Source organism: Myxine glutinosa, chromosome 11, assembly GCF_964187855.1.
Source record: "Myxine glutinosa chromosome 11, kmMyxGlut1.1, whole genome shotgun sequence".
NCBI lineage: Eukaryota > Metazoa > Chordata > Myxini > Myxiniformes > Myxinidae > Myxine > Myxine glutinosa.
In genome coordinates this window covers 97,409,985-97,424,528 of record NC_136271.1, presented here as the reverse complement: position 1 = coordinate 97,424,528, position 14,544 = coordinate 97,409,985, and the positions used below count along the sequence as shown (strand labels likewise).

General features: G+C 51.6%; 1 protein-coding gene across 2 annotated transcripts in view; it reads right to left on the bottom strand.

The window, feature by feature from the left end:
* LOC137437086 (cytoplasmic dynein 1 heavy chain 1) overlaps positions 1-14,544 on the bottom strand; it is a 263,109-nt gene that overhangs the window by 226,493 nt on the left and 22,072 nt on the right. For both annotated transcript variants that reach the window (XM_068131446.2, XM_078786887.1), the window contains exons 2-3: positions 2,323-2,407; positions 2,051-2,224 (exon numbers count right to left, since the gene is read on the bottom strand). In XM_068131446.2, the coding sequence (XP_067987547.2) occupies positions 2,051-2,224; positions 2,323-2,407 (259 nt within the window). The remainder of the gene's footprint in view (positions 1-2,050; positions 2,225-2,322; positions 2,408-14,544) is intronic.

The following is a 14,544-nucleotide window of genomic DNA, read 5'->3' as shown; positions in this document are numbered from 1 at the left end:
CTTCCTTAATAGTAGGAGTGGAGATGATGTTCCAGATACTTCTGGCACTCTTGACACCATTGTGGAGGAAACCGATGAACAGATCAATGATGAGGTTGCGGTTGATGCTGCGCTTGAGGATCAATCAGTGATGACAGCCAAAGTGCCAGCCAGTGAAAGTGAATTGTCAAGTAATGATCAGGTGGTCTTTATGGAGGTTGGGGAAACAAACAATGCAGTCACTCAGTTTGTTGGAGACAATATAGATTTAAACATTGTCTCTATTCACGGAAACACTCCCTTTCACTCAATGGGTTGGATCGAAGTCACCTCTCCGGCACCACCTTTGCCAGATCCACAGACAACTCAGCTTTCCCCCGGGTGAAGTTGAAGGCACTCGACAAAGCTAAGATCCTGAGAGGAACTGAAGTAAAGATTATTCCATTTACGAACAGGAAACAGATAGGAACGAACGCGATCATGTTTCTCCCCCTCGCTGAGCTTTCCTCCTCCGATCCCTGGCTCATGATCAGCCACTCCTAACTCCAGGTGACACACTCTGGGCAGCGGGGTGGGTGATCAAAGCCAACGATCCTGAGTTCCCACACTCCAACTGGAATGGCTGGATGAAGAGAATCCATGCTAATGATGCAAAGCAGAGCACACAGATCGAGTTCCTCCCAGTTATTGAAGGAGACCCTAATGACCTCAACACCATCTTCACCACTCTGAAAGAGTGCATACGGCACGCTGGGGTCGCTATAGTGACCTTTCATCTTCCGATTTGGCTGAAGGCTGTGAATATAATAAAGCAGGCAAATCTACCTGTCATTCCAAGGTTGGGTGGTTTTCACCTGCTGAAGTCTTATCTTGGATCAATGGGTAACATCATGGAAGATTCTGGACTACTAGATGTGATCCAGTTGATCTATCCTGGAAGTACGACAGCCAACCACATCATGGATGGAGGATGTTTTGACAAGGCAATCCGTGTTCACCTCCTCATCGATGCAGCCATCTATCAACACATCATGAAACTTGCCTTCACTGAGGAGGAGCGTGGTGACATGAAGACCTTCATGGAGAAGGTGGCTGATGGGAAGATGGGAGCCAGACACTCAGACCCAGTAGTGCCAGTGTTTGAGCAAAGGTTTGAAGAAACCTTCAAACGACTCGCAAAAGGAGGAAGAACACCTGCACTCTGGGTGGAGTACCACCACATGGTAGATGTGATCAAGGTCTTTATCAGAACCGAGCGACTTGCAGACCACAATGGGCATCTGTCCTGCATTGTTACCAAGATGCTTCACATCTTTGCCGCTGCAGGCCATCATCAGTATGCCAAGGGCACACGGCTGATGCTAATGATGCACAGGTGGAGTAACGTCTTCATCCATATTGCTAGACTCCATGTCCTGCAAAGTAGAAAATGAGATATACCTATTTAGAAATTATTTTTCCACAAAGGAGTGTCTGTGGTGAAATATAAATGTTAACAATCAACTCAGAATCATGAAAAACCCTTATTTGACCCCTCATAAGTTACTTAAGGGCCGATTTTAAAAAAAAATAATTCTCGAAAATAATTTTTCGGTACCCGAATTCAACAGCTTTTTTTCTGGGTTTCCCACGGGAGTTGACCTTCAACATTTTAACACATGTTATTACACACCTTTACAAACATATTGGTGAAGAAATATTTTGGTAACAATTTAGTTAACAGATTTGTGAAATATCTCATAAAATGCCCTTACTATAAGGGCCCTGACTACATTTGTTCTTGGTGACACCTATCTGCATTTTTTTTTTCTTATATACCATCAATTATTGTTTGAACCAATCATACTCAATAAATGATATTTGCACCACAAGCGGCTATTTCTAGAATGATAAATCAATCAGGCTCATGTTACATAACAACACCGTTACTCTTTTGTTAATTACAACAGGTGTGCTTTCATCACTTTCTACCATAGGTGTACTGCCATTGCACTGTGCTTCTCATGACTAATGGTCCACATTTCAAGATGATTCTGGGAATACAATGTAATACTGTTCAATAAAGACATACCGCTCTGCCTTTCCAGATGCCTTTATGTAGGACTTGAAAAAGGGGGAGACCGCGCTGGCAATATAGGCGTGCAGGGTCTCGTATGGACAGTCCTCGCTCAACGTCATTACACGAAGCTGCGAAGCTATCTGCTTGTCTGCATCAATGATTGCTGCTCGCTTAATGAACACCAGGCTGCAGCACACATCCCCCAAAAAACACACTTCAGACCATACTCCAGAAAACAGACCCTCGACACCAAGGATGTGGCGCTTGAGATTCAACAAATGTACCTTGTCGATTTCACACCATAGTGTATGTCTGTGGTGATATTGTATGAAGCTGCTTCCTTGTCATCACCATCATCAGTCACGTCCTCTGTGACAATGTGATGATAAATACTGTTAGTTCAACAAGTAACAACCTAAAAGCAGCAATTCCAAGACCTGAACATTATATATCTCTATATATATATGTATATATATGTATATATGTATATGCATATATATGTATATATAAGTATATATATGTATATATATTATGTATATATATGTATATATAAGTATATATAAGTATATATATGTATATATATGTATATATATGTATATATATGTATATATAAGTATATATATGTATATATATTATGTATATATATGTATATATATGTATATATAAGTATATATATGTATATTGTTGCGGATATGAGGATTGTATTTTTTTGATTGTGCTTTATTATTATTATTGTTTGATTCTGGCCCCTCCTGCCTCCAGTGTTGTGTAAAGGTTAAAAGGGCGTCCCGGTAGTTAATTCCATAAAGCACACATTGAAGGACACGATAAAACCCTTGTTCAGTAGTTTATATCTTTATTATGTGTTTTAGGGTAAGGCCTTGTCTTCCATTAACATGACACTCCATTGCACCAAGTGAAAAAGATAGATTCCCTTCATTCCCATTCCCAAAAACCTCCATTTCCCCTTTCGTCAATTGCCATTCGCATTGCCAACCAACAATTGCCGCCATTGGCCACGAGGCAGGGTTGGGGAAGAAAGGCGTGCCCGCCCGTCGTCATCAGGGGCGGAGCCAGAGGGTCGCGCGACCAACCAGGGCCGAGGTGAGCACACCGATGGGCGTGTCCTGAAGGCCGGCGGCTTAATCGCCGGAGGCGCTATAAAAGCGCGCGCGCAAGAGTGACCAAGGCTGAGCTGCGTGGTGAGGTGCAAAGAAAAGAGCTGGGTCGTCAGAGGAGAGCTGAGAAAAAGGGTCCAACAGAGAGCTGAGTTGTGAGGACCAGGGCTGAGCTGCGTGGTGAGGTGCAAAGAAAAGAGCTGAGTCGTCAGAGGAGAGCTGAGTAAAAGGGTCCAAGAGAGAGCTGGGTTGTGAGGTCAAAGAGAGAGAAGGGAGATCATCCAGCAGCGATTCTTGTTCAAAGGAGATCATCCAGGGAAGCACAAAGCCTGCTATTCTCCGCCTTGCTCGCCAGCAGCAGCGTCCACAGCAGCAACAACACTCAACAGCCGCTTGGGGCCTGGACGGCAGTTTGGAGCAGGGCCGCGAAGGAACGGCGGCTGCCCAACGCGTCGATCATGCTGCAGGACCCATTGGACCTCCCTCTCCCTCAAAACATCCACCTGCCATTCCTATCATCATTCCCCGTGTGAGTCGTCTTCGTTTGTTCTGTCCTGGGTATTAATTAAGTCTGTTTAGATAAGCTAGCGATTTTCACTGTGTCTCTAAAAAGCTTCTGTATATTATTTTCTTATCTTTCCTTCTCCTTGGTTATTTTGAGCCTGTACATCTATCTATAATTCCAGTAATCTCTGTCTGTACGTTTGTACGTTTGTCTGTCTGTGACCGCTGTTTCTCGACAACCACGGGTCCGATATACTTTTCACTTGCCAGGTATATTGCTGGGGACCCGAGGATGTGCCTTTTCAAGGTTTCATATTAATCGGACAATTACTTACCGAGCTATGTCCAAAAAACGATTCAACCAATCAGAGAGCAGCGAACGATCGCGTGTGCCGGCGTTGCGAATGGACCAAACCATTCCATGTAAATAGAGGGGGGGGGTTCTGTGGTCGTTGCGAATGGACGAAACCATTTCATGTAAATAGAGGGGGGGGGATTGTCACTGTACTCGCAAGCCGTTCGCCGTTCGCTTTGGCGTTGCGAATGGACCAAACCATTTCATGTAAATAGAGGGGGGGGATATAATTTTAGATAGATATATAGTACGGGCATATATATAGTACGGGCATGCCCTAGTAGTAAATAAATTTAGTAGTATTTTCAAACCTTTTTGCCTTCGTCTTCTTTTCCCTTTTCTTCACATCCGTCGTCTTTGTCTTTTCCCTCATTGAATAGCTGCGGCGCGATACGGCCAACGTCGGGTGAATCGGGTGAATCAGGGAAACTGTTAGGCCGCGGTGCCTCCGCTCGGCAAACAACATCCTTAACCGCGGACCGTAACAATTGGTGGTCAGGTGTGTGACCAAGTCTGTGAGCGGAATGAGTGTACCTGGGTGTGTAAGCGAAGGTGCAATGACCAAGAGCAGGGAGATGGCTGGATGTGTGAGCAAGGAACGGGCTGCGGGGTGTAAGCATGCAGGTGAGGCATCGACGGTAACCGGGTTAGCAGTTAGAGCGACTTATAGCCGAATCGGGCCCTCGGTGCGTGCCGGGTTTCGCGTGCCGCGGGGACCAGCGGGGATCCGAACCACGGCGGGTTCGAAAGGACCGCCGTACGTGATCCACGCTGGGCCGCGCTTGGAACGGCCGCGTCCGTGCTCCGCTAGGCGGAACGGGCAGCCCGATAGGAAGGGTCGTCATGGCGACCCCTTTTTGTTGAGACGTTCCGGCAGGTCGAGATCGGGCCATGGGATGGATCCGTGCCGAGGTGGTGCGTGGGATCTCGGCCCGGGTAAGCGTCCTTCCCTGCACCGAGTGCCGGACGCATCCAGCCGCCGGCACCAAACAACCCGCATTCATTGCTCGGCTTTACGAAGCCGAGCTTTAGAGACGAATTGGCGCACCGAGAGGCACTAGTGAGAAGACTGATGACGAGAATAGTGTTTTGGCCCGAAATTGCAAAGCAAAATTTGATGATTGACAGAGTGATGATTGGCAGAGGATTGGTAGAGTGATTGGCAAATTTTTGATTTATTGGATTTGGTGTGCAAAATTGATAGTGAGAGATGCCCGATGTGGTGGGATGGCCAATCCACCATCCCTCACAGCGGGGGCAAAGGAGCACTAGGTTATGGGGTTGATGGCAGTGAAAACTAGCCCGGGAGGGTTAGGATATATCGTGTGTAGGGATCTAGAGAGATGACGTTAGGTAACGTTAAGTTTAGTTAGTGACAAGGATACCTGTAGTGGGGACGCAGGTAGATTAGTGTGGATGATAATGACGAGGGAGCGCAATAATGTAAGGGGCGACGGGGAAGCGCAAGTTTCAGAGGGGAGTAGTTAGATGAGACGATGCCGTGTGTTTGAGGATTAGAAGTGTATTGTGAAAAGTGTGTGAGGAGCAGGTGTGATTGCACAGGTGTGCAACTGAACAGGTGTGTGGAGCAGTGTATGAGTGAGTGAAGGTGATGGGTGTTGTGTTGACCAAATGGTCCAGGAAGGAAGGAGGGTGCAGGTGGCACCAGGTATGATTGCACAGGTGTGCAACAACAGGTGTATGGAGAATGGTAGTGTGAAATACATGGAGTGTGGAATACATGGAGTGTGGAATATATGGAGTATTGGAATGAATGGTCGTGGAGTGGGTATGGTGGAAACTATGGAGTGGAGTGGATGGTGCGAAGGTGTGAATGGGGGAAGAGTGGACCCCCATCACGAATACCCGGGGAGGGTAGTGTAAGTGTTAGGTAGAGGGTATAGGTAAATTGTGGTTGGATATTGGCATCTGTGGTGCGGGTGAAAGAATGGTGTTTGGATGGGTGCATTAGTGTTGTGCAAATGGCTGGGCGTGTAGCCTGTTAGTGTGTGTAGTTGGTTTGGGCACTCCACCACTGTGAGGATGTCGGCCAGGTGAGGCCGCAGGTGGGCTCTGGGAGCCGGTAGAGTTGTTGTGGATGGGGCCCGAGGATCCGGAGGACGGACCCGGGTAGCCCAGTGTCAGAGGGCACCGAGTGGGGTGACAGAGCCAGGACGGGCCTTCCCCAGTAGATAGGTTAGGTTAAGGAGCAGGTAAGCTCGGGTGGCAACTACAGTGGTGGAGGTGTGCAGGTGGGTAGACCTGCTGGGAGAGCTACACGCCCCAGCCCAGAAATTGTGCAAGGGCACCGGGAGTTGAATCGGGGGAGTGAGACCCCAAATTGAGAAGCACCACAGTTTGGTCAATGGGAATTGGTTTTTAGAACCCATCGTGTCAAGTTGGCCAATGGATTGGCAGGGAAAGACCCCGGGTAGTGTAACGTGTGTTAATGTCATTTAGAAAGTAGTTAGGATGAAAATCTCCTTGCACCATCTGCATCCACTCACCTGAGATGACGTACCTCCACACCATGCCATGTTTAATTATTTTTGATGCAAATGTTTGGAATGTGAGACGCATCATGACGTGGGTGTGACATTGTGCTGTGTGTTCCATCTCTTCCTCCTTATGAGGATTGATGATGAATTGGGTGATGGCAAATTTTGGCTAGAGGGATTGTGGAGACGAATTTGGTATAGAAGAAATATGGGGAAGACGTGAAAGTAGTGACGAATTTGTAAATGTGTAGATTTTTGTAAATATGGGGTAAGGGCAAGGGTGGTGTAGGTGACAGGGGGGGTGATGTACGGTAGGGACGATCTTTCTCACTTCGCTCTCCGTACGCACTTCGCCTTGCATTGCCTTTGTTGATGTGTACCCTTGTGACCTTACCCCTCGCTCATCTGTCTCTCCCCCCTTTTGTCTCCCACATGACCTGTGCGCCATTGGGCGCCAAGGGGAGCGTGCGTGAGTCCGCCATTGTGCGCCCGGAACTCCCAGAACCAGCTGTCTGCATCGATGCACCACATTATGGACCACATGTCTGTGGCCGAGCACCACTTATGGACCCCATGGGTTGGGGCGTGGCCCCTCTGCTGGAACCGGCCATGAGGGCCCGAAATCTTGCTGGCGGACCTTGGCCACAGGGCACCGATGCCCCACAGGTGAACCACACTAGTCGGCCCTGTGGGCCATAAATAAAATAAATAAACATGGACACGTTTGGGCAAGTTTCATTGCAAATAGGCCGCCAGTAAGAAAATGAAAGAAAGACAACATCTGGAAGAAATAATAATAGCCAGCAGAGGGAGCCGAAGAGCAAGAGACCACCTGCAGGGTTAGGGGTTGTTGATTTATTTTTATTCATTGAATAATGATGACTGTGCACCGATTGGTGCCTGAGGGTGTATTGGTGCGTTTTTGGGTGCTTTCATGGTGCATTGATGCAGAGCAGACTGTCTCCCCCCCAGAAAGAACAATCACAGGTCCTGGGTTGCGTTTTGTAAATAAAATAGCGTCACTGTAAATAATGCTCCCCAACGTCAGTGTGTAGTTTGAAGACCATTCCGCAATTCGGTTAACTGTGGGCGTGAGTCTGTTAGGCAGGGTGCAATGGAGCAGCGGGACATATTTATCTATGTTTTAAAACTGTCGCACTCAGGGTCAGGTTAAAAGTAGAGGGAACTACACCTTCGTGTCACACTAAATTAAAGTTATAGGCCCGGGCCGTGCCTAAGAGGAGGAGGGTGCAGTGTTGCGGATATGAGGATTGTATTTTTTGGATTGTGCTTTATTATTATTATTGTTTGATTCTGGCCCCTCCTGCCTCCAGTGTTGTGTAAAGGTTAAAAGGGCGTCCCGGTAGTTAATTCCATAAAGCACACATTGAAGGACACGATAAAACCCTTGTTCAGTAGTTTATATCTTTATTATGTGTTTTAGGGTAAGGCCTTGTCTTCCATTAACATGACACTCCATTGCACCAAGTGAAAAAGATAGATTCCCTTCATTCCCATTCCCAAAAACCTCCATTTCCCCTTTCGTCAATTGCCATTCGCATTGCCAACCAACAATTGCCGCCATTGGCCACGAGGCAGGGTTGGGGAAGAAAGGCGTGCCCGCCCGTCGTCATCAGGGGCGGAGCCAGAGGGTCGCGCGACCAACCAGGGCCGAGGTGAGCACACCGATGGGCGTGTACTGAAGGCCGGCGGCTTAATCGCCGGAGGCGCTATAAAAGCGCGCGCGCAAGAGTGACCAAGGCTGAGCTGCGTGGTGAGGTGCAAAGAAAAGAGCTGGGTCGTCAGAGGAGAGCTGAGTAAAAGGGTTCAAGAGAGAGCTGGGTTGTGAGGTCAAAGAGAGAGAAGGGAGATCATCCAGCAGCGATTCTTGTTCAAAGGAGATCATCCAGGGAAGCACAAAGCCTGCTATTCGTCGCCTTGCTCGCCAGCAGCAGCGTCCACAGCAGCAACAACACTCAACAGCCGCTTGGGGCCTGGACGGCAGTTTGGAGCAGGGCCGCGAAGGAACGGCGGCTGCCCAATGCGTCAATCGTGCTGCAGGACCCGTTGGACCTCCCTCTCCCTCAAAACATCCACCTGCCATTCCTATCATCATTCCCCGTGTGAGTCGTCTTCGTTTGTTCTGTCCTGGGTATTAATTAAGTCTGTTTAGATAAGCTAGCGATTTTCACTGTGTCTCTAAAAAGCTTCTGTATATTATTTTCTTATCTTTCCTTCTCCTTGGTTATTTTGAGCCTGTACATCGTAAATAAATTTAGTAGTATTTTCAAACCTTTTTGCCTTCGTCTTCTGATCCCTTTTCTTCACATCCGTCGTCTTTGTCTTTTCCCTCATTGAATAGCTGCGGTGCGATACGGCCAACGTCGGGTGAATATATATATGTATATATATGTATATATATGTATATATATGTATATATATGTATATATATGTATATATATGTATATATATGTATATACATACATACACACACACACACACACACACACACACACACACACACACACAGACACACACACACACACACAGACACACACACACACACACACACACACACACACACACACACACACACACACACACTAGTGCTGGGCCGATTAGGAAATTTCACTATATTAACTGATTAGCAAAAGAAATAATCTTCCGATTATGCTGCCGATTCCAATTATAAAATAATTAAATAATGATGTCATTCCGCACACATGAAGCGTTTCCGTGTTGGATCGGTGCCATGCCCGGATTGACATATTGATGTTATTGAGTGGCTGTGAATTGATACATATAAAATCCCCTCTCCAATCGATTGGGTCATCGAACAGCACAGCGTTCTGTCATTTTAAAATGAGCAATGAGGTACGGTAGTCTTCATTGTGATGAAGTAGCGTTTACATGGAAGGAAGGATGTGTGCTCATTCGATAAGTTATTGACGGATATAAGTTATTTACAGATATAAAATGAAGCGTCTCCTGCTTGTCTGGTCATGTAAAAAGCAAGTTTAATACAAAATATGAAGATGCAGGAACAGGGAATCCCCCGGGTTACAAAGGGATTCCGTCCCAAGCAATTTATTAATATGTTGTGGCGGACACGAAAGCACTGACGTGGTGACATCACCCCGCACACCAAGTGGGGATGGGCCACGCCAGGGAGAGAGGCGTGGCCTCACGATATACACGGGGCGCGCAGCCCTGAGCAGCTTAGTGCTGCAGTTTGAGTACTTTGAATAAAGACTCTTATGAACCGCGTTGTCCGCTTGCTCCTTGCGTAAGCATTAGCGCGCGCAGCATCGCGCTTTATATGGTGACCTCGACGTTGGATCTGCCGTAGCGATCCTTCCGAACACGACGCCATTGCAAACGACAAGGCAATGGCGATTAAACTTCCCGAATTTTGGGAGGCCCAGGCCGAAGTCTGGTTCGTTCAAGCCGAAGCCCAATTTCAGCTTCGGCGCCTCACCAACGACGACATGCGCTACTGCCACGTCGTCGCCTCCCTCAGGCCCGGCACGGCCGCTCAAGTTGTGTCCGTCCTTCGCCACCCACCGGACGGCCACAAGCACGAGGCACTCAAGCGGCTACTCCTAGCCACGTTTGGCCTCACGGACGACGCACGGGCCGACCACCTCCTGGATCTCCCCGAACTAAGCGACACGCGCCCGTCGGTCCGAATGGACCATATGCTGTCACTGTTGGGCGACGAAGCCCCCGGTTCTCTATTCCGGGCGCTTTTCCGTCACCAACTTCCAGCGCAGGTTCGCCTCGCGTTGGCCGGGACCGGGCTAATGGAACCCCGAGCATTGGCAGCCGAGGCGGACAGGTACTTCGCGGCTTCGGATACGCGGGCGAGAGTCGGTGCGGCCATCACGGACCTCGAGGCTGATGCTGCTGATGCTGCTAATGATGCTGATCCACAGCATCAGCTTACACAGCATACGCAGCAAGCTGATACGCCCCTCGTGACCGCCGCCACGCCGCGCCCACCGCCGCGGCGAAAACCGCCAACTCCACCGGCCTGGCGGAGCCAGCCACACTCCTCCAGCTCCACCACCTGGTGCTGGTTCCACGCCAAGTTTGGCCACGAGGCTCGGCAATGTCATCCGCCATGCTCCTTCAACAGGTCGGGAAACGCCCGGGCCGGCGCTCAATAGTGGCGATGAGCGCCGGCCATTCGAGCAGCCTGCTGTTCATAACGGACACCTTATCCGGGCGCCGTTACCTGTGCGACACGGGAGCGCAGGTGAGTGTCGTTCCCGCCGGCACGTCAGACAAGCATGCCGCGGGCGGGGGCCCCGCGCTGCTTGCCGCGAACGGGACGCCCATCCGTACGTACGGAAAACGCTGCCTCTCTCTGCGGTTCGGAGGGCAGGTTTTCCGATGGACGTTCGTCACCGCCGACGTGCCCATGGCACTGCTTGGCGCGGACTTCCTGTGCGCTAATGGGCTCCTGGTCGACGTAAAGCGCAGATGTCTTGTCCAGGCCGAGACGTTCAGCTCGCTTGCTTGTGCGCTGCCCAGCTCGTCGAGCAGCTCAACGAGCGGCTTGCCAAGCGGCTTGCCAAACGGTTCGGTTCCGGCCACGTTGATCTGTACGCTTCCGGCAGCGTAGGCATTCACCCGCCTCCTCGCCGGCTTCCCGGCCCTCATGCGGCCCACCTTCTCGGTGGGGGCCGTCAAGCACGGGGTGGCCCATCACATCCCCACCGTCGGGCCACCGGTCTACGCCCGGGCACGCCGCCTCGAGCTGACGAAGCTGGCGGTGGCAAAAGCGGCATTTGCTACCCTGGAGCGACTCGGCATCGTTCGGCGCTCAAGGAGCGCTTGGGCGTCGCCGCTGCACATCGTGCCGAAGCCCGGCGGGGGATGGCGACCGTGCGGGGACTATCGCCGTCTCAATGACGCCACCACTCCCAACCGCTACCCCGTCCCCCACATTCAGGACTTTTCCGCCCGTTTGGCGGGCATGTCCTTCTTCTCGAAGGTGGACCTCATACGCGGCTACCATCAGGTCCCCGTCAGGCCGGAGGACGTCCCGAAGACGGCGGTCATCACGCCATTCGGACTCTTCGAGTTCCTGTGGATGCCCTTCGGTCTGAAGAATGCGGCTCAGGCGTTCCAGCGACTGATGGACAGCGTCCTGCGCGACTTGGATTTTGTCTACGTCTACCTGGACGATATCCTCGTCGCCAGCGCGTCCCGCGAAGAGCACCTACGCCACCTCCGCACGCTCTTCGAACGCCTGGGCCAGCATGGCCTGATTGTGAACCCCGCAAAGTGCCGATTCGGCGCCGCCGTAATCGATTTTCTGGGGCACCGTGTCACCAAGCACGGAGCCGTCCCCCTGCCGGCCAAGGTGGAGGCGGTGAAGGGTTTTCCGCGCCCCCGCACGATCAGAGGGCTGCAGGAGTTCCTGGGCATGGTGAACTTTTACCATCGGTTCCTGCCCCGTATCGCCCAGCTCCTGCGCCCCCTGCACGAAGCTCTCCGAGGTAAGCCGGGCAAAGGCGACGTTACCTGGACCGAGCAGATGGACACGGCGTTCACGGGCGCGAAGCTCGCCTTGGCTAACGCCACCATGCTCGCGCACCCGGCGCCCGATGCACCGATCGCCCTCACCACCGACGCCTCGGACTACGCGGTGGGCGCGGTGCACGAGCAATGGGTGCGTGGAGCTTGGCAACCGCTGGCGTTCTTTAGCCGGCAGCTTCGCCCGCCCGAAGGCCGTTACAGTACCTTCGACCGCGAGTTGCTCGGGCTTCACTTGGCGGTCAGGCACTTCCGCCATCTGCTCGAGGGCCGTGCGTTCACGGCCTTCGTCGACCACAAGCCGCTGATCTTCGCGATGGGCAAGGTCACCGAGCCGTGGTCGGCCCGGCAGCAGCGTCACCTCTCGGCCGTGTCCGAGTACACGACGGACATCCGGCACGTCGCAGGAAAGGACAACCCGGTGGCGGATTGCCTTTCCCGGTCCGTGGCCCACGCGGTCCACCTCGGGATTGACTATGCCCGGATGGCAGCGGACCAGGCCGCTGACCCCGACGTCCAGGCCTTGCGGACCGCCGTCACGGGCCTCCGCGTCACCGAGGTGCCGTTCGACGGCGCGGGCGCGGCCCTCTTGTGCGACGTCTCCCTCGGGCGTCCTCGCCCCATCATGCCCGCGGGCTGGCAGCGCCAGGTGTTTGACGCCATCCACGGCCTGTCCCACCCGGGCGCGAGGGCCTCCCAAAGGTTGATCGCTGACAAGTTCGTCTGGCATGGCCTCCGGAAGGCCGTCCGCGGCTGGGCCAGGACGTGCCTCGTGTGCCAGCGCGCCAAGGTGCACCGGCACACCCAGGCCCCGTTGGCCCCGTTCACGGTGCCGGAACGCCGGTTTGACCACGTCCACGTGGACCTGGTGGGACCTCTGCCCCCCTCGCGGGGTTTCACCCACGTCCTCACCATGGTGGACTGCACCACCCGGTGGCCGGAGGCCGTGCCCTTGGCGTCGACAACGGCGGCGGATGTCGCGCAGGCTTTCATCGCCACCTGGGTCGCCCGGTTCGGCGCCCCCTCAGACATCTCGTCCGACCACGGCCTCCAGTTCACCTCGGGTGTGGCGGCCACGAAAACACTGACGTGGTGACATCACCCCGCACACCAAGTGGGGATGGGCCACGCCAGGGAGAGAGGCGTGGCCTCACGATATACATGGGGCGCGCAGCCCTGAGCAGCTTAGTGCTGCAGTTTGAGTACTTTGAATAAAGACTCTTTTATGAACCGCGTTGTCCGCTTGCTCCTTGCGTAAGCATTATCGCGCGCAGCATCGCGCTTTAATGTTAATAATGTCGATCGCTTGTTGCCTCTGTGTTATAAATGGTGTTACCAGTGCAGGAGTGGGGGTACTCACCTGGTGATTTCACAAGGTTAGCGTGACAAGAACCAAAACAAGGAAAATGCTATATTTATGAATTTTAATATTACTGGGGAATTGCGTCACCCATGGAACTTTATACCACAAGGCAGCGTGCCAGCACCACTCCATTATGGGGCTCTTTATAATAATAGCAACATTAATATGATATTAACAATAATGATAATAATAACGTTTATAATAAGAATATATCTTATTAAGAATATAGAATATATATAGAATATATAATAAGAATAATAAGAATGTAGTGAAATCGTATTCGTACTGAACCCGGGGTGATGCTCGCTGCTCGTTGACACCGCTCGGGGCGTGACTATAAGACCCGCTGCTGCGGACGGTGCTCCGAGACTTCTCCTGTGACACGTTACATCTGGTAGACTCGCTAACGGTACGCCTGCATAGAATATCCAGCTTGCTTGCATTGAATGTTATGAATGGTCCCATGTGATGTCACATCGTATACTTAATTGTATTCCCTGCTTTACAGGATGATGTCATGATCTAAATGCAATTAAACCACCCGTTGGACTAAAGTTGTGTGGACCTGATTGGTTTTCCACAACACTTAATTGCATTTATATCGACCGACATGGCTGGCAACAAGACGCTGGCGGTTGCCGTATTCTGCGCCGACCCGCAAGCCCCGGATGGTGGCTTGCAACTGAAGCACTGGCTCAGAACATTGGAGAATCATTTTGACGAGCCTGAGACCGCGCTGACGGCTGCCGCGAAGCTAGCAACACTTCATTCAAAAATCGACTACCGGGTGTACAACTCCATCGCGCATTGCGCGACGTATGACCTCTCGATCGCGGAGCTAAAACGGCTGTACATAAAGGAAAAAAGCCCGGTGTATGCACGATATTTGCTGCAAACGCGACGTCAGCAACCCAACGAGGCGATGGACCACTACGCCCAGGAGCTCCGGCAGCTCTTGCTGGACAGCACCAGGGAGCCACGGACTCCCGCGCAGTCTCAGGATGATCTTCTTTTAGATGCCTTCATCGAAGGGGTCTCCTCCCAGGAACTAAGGCTCAAGCTCTTAGAGAAGACCGACCTGACCTTCGCTACGGCACTCGAGCAAGGGAAAGTATACACCGAAG